The sequence below is a fragment of the Etheostoma spectabile genome, chromosome 6, assembly GCF_008692095.1.
Source record: "Etheostoma spectabile isolate EspeVRDwgs_2016 chromosome 6, UIUC_Espe_1.0, whole genome shotgun sequence".
NCBI lineage: Eukaryota > Metazoa > Chordata > Actinopteri > Perciformes > Percidae > Etheostoma > Etheostoma spectabile.
In genome coordinates, this window is record NC_045738.1 from 2,703,320 (window position 1) to 2,714,490 (window position 11,171).

At 38.3% G+C, this 11,171-nt stretch overlaps 1 protein-coding gene across 2 annotated transcripts in view; it reads left to right on the forward strand.

Moving 5' to 3' along the window:
* dnah5 (dynein, axonemal, heavy chain 5) overlaps positions 1 to 11,171 on the forward strand; it is a 120,223-nt gene that overhangs the window by 87,579 nt on the left and 21,473 nt on the right. For both annotated transcript variants that reach the window (XM_032517722.1, XM_032517723.1), the window contains 6 exons: positions 668 to 850; positions 2,202 to 2,306; positions 2,521 to 2,659; positions 3,026 to 3,140; positions 4,620 to 4,810; positions 9,668 to 9,789. In XM_032517722.1, coding sequence (XP_032373613.1) covers positions 668 to 850; positions 2,202 to 2,306; positions 2,521 to 2,659; positions 3,026 to 3,140; positions 4,620 to 4,810; positions 9,668 to 9,789 — 855 coding nt within the window. The remainder of the gene's footprint in view (positions 1 to 667; positions 851 to 2,201; positions 2,307 to 2,520; positions 2,660 to 3,025; positions 3,141 to 4,619; positions 4,811 to 9,667; positions 9,790 to 11,171) is intronic.

The window sequence follows — 11,171 nt, forward strand, 5'->3', positions numbered from 1 at the left end:
GGCCGATGATGCCATCAGGACCACATCATCTGCAAAATGAGCGATGAGGTCCCCTGCCCACCGAACTGCAACCTATCCCCACCCCGAAACAAGATTGGTGACAAAGCGCAGTTATGGCGGAAGCAAATCCTCACCTGAAACAAGTCTGAGTTACTGCCGAGAACCCGGACGCAGCAGGAGCACAAAGATCCTGACAACACAGCCCTCAGGTTTATAGGGACACACTAACCTCTCCACCACGATAAGGTGATGGTTCCCGGAGAGGAGGGACAAACCAGCTGATGGATAATTAGAAGTTATACTGCCACAAGTAATTTAATGCACATCAGAGCAAACACAAGTGGCACACATCCATGCACATGTACATTACTGTATACATTTACATAAACACATACGCACACATAAAATGTTTCTGAGCAGCTGTATCTGCAAAGCATTTGCTTGCTGACACCATGGTACACCTGCCCTTAGTCAAAATGACCTACTCAAACATTTTTAAGACATCTGCTTAAAATAGTGACTATTAACACGTGTTATAAATTGTCTTCCTGAGGTGGTTTAGGGTGGATTCAGCTGAATAATCGGCACATTGTTTCCCCGCTGTATGTATATAGGTATTTTGTGATGCTGACTTTGTGTTCTTTGGTCTCTCTGGGGTTTTTTGCAGGTAAAAGTGGGTGACAAAGAAGTGGATGTGATGAAGGGCTTCAGGCTGTATGTGACCACCAAGCTGCCTAACCCGGCTTATACTCCTGAGATCAGTGCCCGCACCTCCATCATTGACTTCACCGTCACCATGAGAGGACTGGAGGACCAGCTGCTTGGCAGAGTTATTCTCACAGAAAAGCAGGTAGAGCCATTTACAGTCGCATATATACAGTGTATATATATATATATATATATATATATATATATATATACAGTACATAGATACATACATACATACATACATACATACATACATACATACACATATATAGTATATTTCCACAGAAAAGATGTATCTCCATTGCTTTGACCATTTAAATACAGGCTCCCAACATCTCCTCCTGCTCTACTGTGTAACTCATTTTCTCTTTCTAGCAAGCACAAACTGTGTGACAAAATGACTGGGGGGTTATTATTACCCTTTCAACGTACTTGTAGTACACGACAATCATTTTTGCCCTTAGGGGCAATCATTAGGGCGGTGAGATACAGACAGTGTAAAGGACAAACTCACAAAAAAGATAGCATACAAATGCGCCAATACCAAAAATACAAACACAGACACACATCTAAATTTTCAGGGACTTGATTTAATGGAAATGCATTACAAATGCACCCAATGCAGAGGACGCATTGATTGTGACTGTGAAAAGACTGGTGAGACTGTAGGAAGGCCAATGTCCCGCTAGAAATGGCCAATCATGAAATGGAATTATGCTAGATGGGAAAGTGGCTTACTATCTGTGTATTAAATATGTATTAAATCATAATGGGAGCTGAAGCTACTATGTCAACTGTAAAGGCTGCATCTCCACAGTCCATGCCCCGTTTACAAGCCCAGCATCATTGTTCAGTTATTTTCTTTTACTTTTTGTCCCTGCTCCCGTATGTTCAAAATACTAAATTTCCAGTAATAAAGTATAAATAACCACTAATTCAGAGGGTCCCCTCCAGAAAACATTCATTGGCTTTAAAGCCATCAAAGTGAAATTGAACACATATTATGAAAGAAAAGATGATTCTTTTAATTTTTCATTTTCGAGTCACAGTCAATTGTCTTGACCGTATGAATCTTTACAGTGTAACTATACTTGAGAGTTAAATTCAAACACACAGTGTCAGAGAGGCGTATATTTCCATTGAGTTTACTGTTTGTGACTGGGGTTTTGGTTCATGCTACTGGAGGAGTACAGTTCCCCATTTTCTCGGTATTCAGTGGGTTCTAGCTCTGGATAACAAGATAAATACTTCATGTACTTTACTTTCATCCTTTCCACTCTCAAGCTCAAAATCTCAATCTCAATCATATCAACTTCACGATCACGATATCAACATTTTAAAAGGCATTTAATTTGCTGAATAAATTAATGCCCCCGCTTGAATTTAAATGCTTTTGATTTTAATGATCCCGTGGCCTTTCCTCTAGCACCATGCTACAGCTGTGAAACCCATATGTACGTGGGTATATGTCATCTGTGTTTATATGACACCAGGAACTGGAGAAGGAGAGGACAGACCTCTTGGAAGATGTGACATCTAACAAGAGAAAGATGAAGGAACTAGAGGACAACCTCCTTTATCGACTTACCAGTACACAGGCAAGGAAATATTAAAACTTTGTTGTATCAGAAACATTTTGAAGTGATCAACAACATTGCTTGCAACTAAATATAGATTGTGGTATGGGATGATCATTAGTGTGGATACTGTAGCAATACAAAAAAAAATCATACCGTTTTTGATAAAGCCATGGATAATGTTACCATTTGCATACATCATCTGACTTACTCTTGCAAATATGTCTCTTTGCAGGGTTCACTGGTGGATGATGAGAGTCTAATTGTTGTCCTTGGCAACACCAAGCGCACTGCTGAAGAGGTCAATCAGAAACTACAAATTGCTGCCGAGACTGAGATTCAGATCAATGCTGCCAGAGAAGAGTACCGACCTGGTAGGCCATGACAACTGTCTCAGTTGGGGGGGGGGGGGGTAATTTACTGTGGTTGGTTACAGTGTGTTAGCCAATTCAGGTTCAGTCACACAAAACTGATACAATTTCAGTTTAAATGTCAGCTCATGCAATGGCAAAATGGACATTATCCAAAAGAACTACAACTAGATGATGAAGTTTCTCCTTTCACAAACTATTTATTTATAATCTACATGCTAACATATAATGTATATAATGAAAGTGTGTGACTGTGTGTGACCTTTTATGAAAAAGACTTTATTTATGAATAGATGCCATGAAGTCAATAGACACCTCTTTCAAGAACTCGGTTACAGATGCAATTTTTGGGTTTATGTGTATTTTCAGTGGCCACCAGGGGCAGTATCCTGTACTTCCTGATAACAGAAATGAGTATGGTGAACGTCATGTATCAGACCTCGCTGAGACAGTTCCTGGGACTTTTTGACCTTTCTCTGGCTAGGTAAGAATACTTCAGCATTTGCTCTCTGTAATAAATAGTTTTTACTAAGTGGAGTTTATCTATAGGCTAGGCAGCAAGTGATCCTGTGTGCATAGATATCAGCCTTTGTCTTACAAAGTTGCCCCGACTTTTTGCTCCTCATTGTGATTTGTTTCTTAGTGTGGGACTTGTTGGGGTTATTGGCAACAGAGTTGGTGCTGCTGGAGCACTTTGTGCACTTTCTAGCCAACTGAAACTGATTAGAATTCTAATGTCTGTGATGCCATATCAGCCTTTCCCAAAATATTGTTTTCTAAAAAGGGCAAAACAAGATTAAGTTGACTTCAGACAGCTCATACTGTGTAATTTAAGTGTCTTGAAGCAAGACAGTTCCAATCTGTGGCCCAAAATGTGTGTCATTATCCCTCCATGATCTGTCTACTAGTTACACATTTACACACAGTAACAACAGCAAGAAAAAGATGCAGCCATATCTTGTCAGAAATGTTATAACATACTTGGAGCACATGTGAACATCACAGTGACATTTGTTAATACATAAGGACAAAATTGCATAACAATACACTCTTCTTCAGTGCACCTTTTTAACAAAACCAAAAAAGTTAAATTGTGTAATGTGCTTCCTGATTAGAAAAGAAAGCTATCCTTGATAGAGGATTAATTGACTTGTTACTTGTTAACTTTTTATCTGTCTAAGTTCGGAATATGAAATTATGATGTGGAAAAGGTGACTCTCTAGATCTTTGTAGCTCAAGTGGAGCTATGTGGTTTGGAATTTTGGAGATAATAAGATGAATAGGAAATGTATTAGTGTCTTTGAATTCCAAACAATATTACAATTCAATATAACAATGTTCCAACGACTAAGCCTAAAGCAACAAATTTCTTAGATACACAAATATTAGATAGTACTAGCTTCATAAAGGTAGCTTTTGTCGCAGCACAATTGGATTCAATTGCTTTAGATCAGACTAAAGGGAATTATTTCAGCTTGTTATGTTCAGGTGGGAAGCTACAGAGTCTATGTTGAGTCTACTAAACATGAATACTGTAATTGTGATGTTTTGCTTTTGAAAATATATTTGCTGTTGATGCATAGTGCAAATTGTTTGGAGTGCCTGAGGCAAACATCAAATATAGTGACAGCCCATTTTAATCCAGCGACCCATTGCTTTGTCATCTTGAATAATTTCTCCTCAAACCATCATCACGTTATACAACCAATTATGTCAAAATTCCCAATATTTTTGATGGCTAGAATAAACATTCACATAATTCAGTGTTACCAAGTGCCACAGAAACCCTGAGCCTCAATATACATGAACCATTAGGTTAACAGGTCTGATCATTAGTATTAACCGCTCTGACCATGACAATATTTAATTTAAAAGATGTGACATTATATTGGGAGCTCTAATGGGCTGATCAGCTGCACATTTGATGAAACTTTATATCTGCTATGAAATCCTACTTAAACAGGTCCTCCAAAAGCCCTATCACAAGCAAACGCATCGCCAACATCATAGAGTTCATGACCTTTGAGGTCTGTAAGTATGCAGCACGGGGCCTGTACGAGGAGCACAAGTTCCTCTTCACTTTGCTGTTGACGTTGAAGATCGACATGCAGAGCAACAGGGTCAAACATGAGGAGTTTCTCACACTCATTAAAGGTAAGATTAAAATGTGAACAATGTGCACAATTATTTTATTTTTGTAATCAAATTTTATTTTGTCTTTTTTGTATTTTGCTCTATGAATGCACCGTTTGCACCGTAGAGAGTTCCATATAAACTACATCCAAAAAGGAAAGGGTCCATGCACGGATAGACAAGTCATGAGGTGGTTTTCAACGGGTTGCAATAATTTTCTTCGCAGCTGTAAGTCCAGTAAATACAGCACGTTATTGAGTTCTAAAAAGCTGAAAGGCTGACAGATCATTCAGAATCAAAACATTGACAGTAACGGGCACAGTAACATTAATCAAGGGGGTCATTTTGAATGCACTATTGTTCCACAACTGACCAACGTGAGAGCACTCCCAGATCATGTAAAGATTAGTACCTTGTGCTTTTATTGGGATAAAATCAGGAGTGCTGTATTATTGAATGAAGGGGAAACAGTGTGCCAGTTTCAAGCTAAATGGCAGTATGTTTTAGCTAATCTCCAAGTTTTGATAAGATGAGAGATAATGGGGCCAAAGAATAGCTAGAACTCTTTGTTAGAAATATTGACAAAAAGAACGTCATGATGTGACCAAGGCTCTGTCATAGCACTTTCTAAGCTACGCCAGCAAACAGACACATCTGGAAGTTGAGAACTGAGAGACAAATATCCTCTTTCCTTCTCTGTAGAGTAGACAACTTAAGTTGCGGCCACTTTCCCTTCCAGATAAATTTAGATACCGCTGATTTTATTTACGCCAATAGCCAGCAGGAAGGGAGGGAGGTAGCATAGGGCTCAAAAAATTAATCCTAGGTAACACATTCATTTTAACCACTGAGACCACATGAATCAACATGGGCAGATCCATTTTTCCATAGCTTTCAAAACATTTTTTAAAGCAACATAGTAGTTATGTTTAACAATCTGGTTTAAGCATAGGAAGACCTGAATGCCTAAATATTTAAACTGCTTAACAATTGGGATGCTAGCAGAAATGGTTGAATTACGGGCAGAGTCAATTAAATGAAGTAGTGCAGACTTTGACCAATTAATCTTAAAGCCTGATAAGCTTCCATACCCCACGCCTAAAGATAGATGGTGAGGAAGTAACTTAGATGGCTTTTCTAAAAAGACAAAAACGTTGCCCGCGAATAATGAGAGATGATGCTGTGTATTATGAATGCATATTAGTGACGCTATAATCGATTGGCGAATGAGCCAGCCACACTAGAGAAATAACAAATAATGCAGCATTCAAGGGGCAACCTTGGCGGGAGGATCTAGAAACTGGAAGTAAATAGGAGGAGGTGCATCCAGTTAGGACTCGGATTGAGGGATTAAAATACATAACTTTAATAACACCAATAAAAGTTTTACCAAGGCACATCACCTCTAAATGGCCACTCAAATCTGTCAAAGGCTTTCATTGCATCAAGAGAAAGAAGTGACACTGGGGTCTTACTGACCTCTGCTGCATCAACAATGTGGAGAAGGCATCTGCTACTCTGCTGCTAATCTCGTTTTTATGAATCCTACTAATATTGCCATATGAGACTCCAAACGACAAGCTAGGAGCTTTGCAAAGATTTGTACACCAGTGTTAAGCAGACTTAGAGGTTAATAGCTGGCTAACACTCTTTAGGATCCTTATCCTTTTTCAAAAGTAAGGACATTAAGGCTGTGTAACATCCTTAAAGAATTCTCCCTTTTCAATAGAGAAGTTAATCATGTCAAGAAGGAAAGGGCCCAACAGTTCCCAAAACTATGCATAGATTTCAGGGGGAATCCCATCAAAGCCCAGTGATGTTCCTTTTTTGCATACTCTGTATTGCCATTCCTTAATTCTTCAATAGTAATCAATTTGTCCAAGCTACCTGATTCCTCTGCTGATAACTGAGGCAAGTCAAGCTGATACAACCAGCTGTCACAGCGGGATTTATCCAAAGTAACCTCAGATTCATACAGACTGGAATAATATGTCTGAAAGGATGTATTTATTTCGACAGGGACAGTTCTAATATTACCATCTGAACATTTAATAGCAGGACAATCTGCAAAATAATCACTGGATCTTAATCTCATAACAAGTAGATGACTAGGTCTAGCACCCTGAAAGTAATAGTACGGTCTTGTTCTATGAATTAAAAAGATTCAGACTTCTGTTTTAGAATGTTTATTTCTTTCTTGACTAGTGATTGTTCTAAAGCTATCTGGTCAGTTAAATTAGTTTGTAACAGTGAGTCTAATCTGGTGAATTCAGCTTCAAGGTTTTGCAGTTTCAGTGACGTAGCTTTGCCTGTTTTAGATCAGAATAGTATGGTATTGCTCCTAATAAACCCTTTTATTGTGTCCCACAATATCCTCGGGTCTTCTACAGAGCCAACATTAATGTCTTCAAATATCTGGAATTCTGCTATAAACGGAGTGATGTAGGATTCATTTTTCAATATGGAAGCATTAAAGTGCCGTCTAGCAGCACATTGAGACAGACGGTCTAGGGTGGTAACGCAAAGGACCCCTTTATGGTCAGACAATGCCATTGGAAGTTACACCGCTTTATCAATTAAATGAAATAATTGGGGGGATGCAAAAAGAAAATCTGTTCTGGAAAAAGATTTTGTGTCTACCTGAGTAAAAGGAATAATCCTTACAGGTAGGATCAACTTTTTGCCAAATATCTATAAGCCCCAAGCTGTTGGCCCATGACTTCAAAGCACAAATTCTTTTTAAGAGTTCTGTTTTCTTGAAGAAGTTGCTCCTCTCTTTCTCTTTTCGTTTTCTGCGCTTACGAATTTGTAGATTAATAGTATCTCATGCATGACTTAGTGAAGGAACAGTACGTTAATTGATCCATTGATTAAGGTATTTGAATCATCATGATTTCAGATTTATTAATGATGTTCATGCCCTCTTTAAAAAACTGACCAGTCACAGCAGTGTACATATATTCTAAAGAAATGTAGTGTATTAATCAACATTATTTCTACATTACTTAATCATGTTTGTGGCCCTTCAAATAAAGTGCTGACCTGGTCATCTTTAGTATTGATGAAAAAGATATGATTAATGTTGGCATAAAATTAAATGTATTAAAAATTAAAGGAGTGGGTTGGCAAATGATACTGAAGTCACTACTTTGACACAAATACAGTATACTGCAGATGCAATTTCTAGTTGTTTTATTCACAACAATATAAAGCACTTAAACAGTAATGTCTAAGAACAATCATCACCCAAGAAGGATTTATGTGTTTGAAGACCAGAAATGTTTTGACAATTTTGTTTTATTTGAGGGGTCACAAAGATGAGTGCTTTATAGGCCACCAATTTCATATCTTATGTATCAATGTTAAAGATGAACCAGGTCAGCACTTTTTTTGAAGGGCCACAAACAGGATGAAGTAATGAAGTAATGCTGAGTTAATCATGATCACAACACTACAATTCAGTTTCTTTAACCTGTCACTTTAACTACAGATTTACTTATGAAGAAGACAAGAACATCATTAATCAGAAATCACAATGATTAAAATATATTAATTAATGCATTTATTAACGTATTGTTTCTGCATTAGGTCATGCATGAGATAATAATAATCCATGTACATTACTGATAGTTCCTGTAGTAATACATGCATTAGTTCATGCTTTTCAAGCATGAATTCATGATAATTCATGTACCATTATAAAGTATGAAAGTGAAAGCATGGATTGATTCTTAAGTTTTTTAGTTGGAGGCTTGCATGGGCAGGAAGCTCTAATGTTAGAAACTTTATTGCATTCATAAAATATGTTGTCAGAAAGTCAAATCTAGAAAACAATATAAAAATGTGTAAAAAATTATAATATGGATTTAACAGTTTCTTGCATTAAAAAGGAAATGTATTTAGCTAACTTCTAAAGTACTCATTGGTATTATTACAGTGTGTCTGATGTTGAATCACTTGTGAGATAATATTTCAGCATGTAAAAATATTTGAAACTTTCAATGTTGTGATGCGGAGCTCAGCGATGTGGAGTGTTTGCTACACCGACATCTTGAAACCCAGTAATGTTCTTTGAAGCTAAACTCCCCCATTTTGTTATCAAGCCAAATAGTTCCCTCAAATCCTTAATTTTCCCCAATTGCAATTGTGTGAAGTGGTGAGCTGTTAAGAAATTTCAGAATTTTAGGACGCTATCAGATGTTAAAACAAAATCATTTACTCTTTATTTCAGAAGTTTTTAGATTTGGGCTGTTATAAAGCTAGCAGTACTATTTGGAAAAGAAAACGTTTCCAGGAAGAAAATGTTTCTTGGTCTCTGATCCTTCACCTGTGTTCCCTTCACCAGTCTGTTATGTCTCATCTTCTGAAATGATTTGAGCCAAAGAACAACAGTTCATACACTGGCATACCAGATACCTGTCTCCACACTGAGACTTCCTTCAACTCTCAATATACAGGCAAAAGAAGCCACACATGTTTTTTTTAATTCATTATTTACTTTCCGAAAATATATAATCTCATCTCAAGGTTCACACACACTTCAAACATATTGGTATTGTAGCAGTTCACTCAAACAGAAATATGGAGTGCTCCTCACCGCAGGGATAACAGCCAGCTATAGCAACTGACAAGGCCAGAACAGACAGCCTGCTACACGCATGCAGTTTCACCATCTGTCAGCTCCGACCTGCTAAACATTGACTCACTATGTCTTTTGTGTATATTTTTCCAAGGTTGTGTTTTTGTGTTTGCATGAATTTAAATAATCATCAATTATTCTGTATTTTTGCATTTAATACATCATGGGTTCTCTTGTGGTCTGTGTGTGTGTGTGTGTGTGTGTGTGTGTGTGTGTGTGTGTGCGTGCGTGCAATCCAGGTGGTGCATCTCTGGACCTAAAGGCCTGCCCTCAGAAACCAGCTAAATGGATCCTTGACATGACCTGGCTCAACCTTGTAGAGCTGAGCAAACTGTGGCAGTTCTCTGATATACTGGATCAGGTACAACACCAACACACACACACACACACACACACACACACACACACACACACACACACAAAAAGTGTGGCAGAGAGTTTTTTTTAACGTCATCAATGTGGTTTTTGACTTTTTTAATTAAATATTACTATTGGAGGTGGTGCATATGCATCATAGCCCATGGCGGCATCTGTTGATTAGTAAGATGTCCACTGAAGTTGGGCAAGTCATTTTATGTCATTGATTTCTGACCACATATTTACCAGAGGCAAAGATCATGCTTGGCAAACAAAATCATTAACGTGAAAATCCACCCTGAAAGAAAATGTACATATGTTATTCCACATCCCTAGCTTTTCAACCTATGCCTGAGAACATTAACTTTTTCCAAAACTGAGAATTCAGTGAGCAGAGGCCTCAATCTGTCAGATGACAAATCTTTCAAATGACAAAATAATAATGGATCAGAGACTGATCTCAGAAAACTATGTACACTACCCACCCACACAAGCACAAACACACGCATATATATATATATATATATATATATATATATATATATATATGTGTGTATAGGCCAAAAGTTTGGACAGACCTTCTCATTCAATGCATATGGAATTATGTACTTGACAAAAAAGTGTGAAATAACTGAAAACATGTCCTATATTCTAGTTTCTTCAAAGTAGCAACCCTATGGCTTTCTTGGCATTCTCTTGATGAGCTTCAAGAGGTAGTCACCTGAAATGGTTTCCCAACAGTCTTAAAGGAGTTCCCAGAGATGCTTAGCACTTGTTGGCCCTTTTGTCTTCACTCTACGGTCTAGCTCACCCCAAATCATCTTGATTGGGTTCAGGCCCGGTGACTGTGGAGGCGCAGCACTCCATCACTCTCCTTCTAGGTCAAATAGCCCTTACACAGCCTAGAGGTGTGTTTGGGGTCATTGTCCTGTTGAAAAATAAATGATGGTCCAACTAAACGCGAACCGGATGGGATGGCATGTCGCTACAGGATGCTGTGGTAGCCATGCTGGTTCAGTATGCCTTCAATTTGGAATAAATCCCCAACAGTGTCAACAGCAAAGTACCCCCACACCCTCACAGCTCCTCCTCCATGCTTCACGGTGGGAACCAGGCATGTAGAATCCATCCGGTCACCTTTTCTCCGTCGCACAAAGACACAGCGGTTGGAACCAAAGATCTCAAACGTGGACTCATCAGACCAAAGCCCAGATTTCCACTGGTCTAATGTCCATTCCTTGTGTTTCTTGGCCCAAACAAATCTCTTCTGCTTGTTGCCTCTCCTTAGCAGTGGTTTCCTAGCTGCTATTTGACCATGAAGGCCTGATTCGTGCAGTTTCCTCTTAACAGTTGTTCTAGAGATGTGTCTGCTGCTAGAACTCTTTG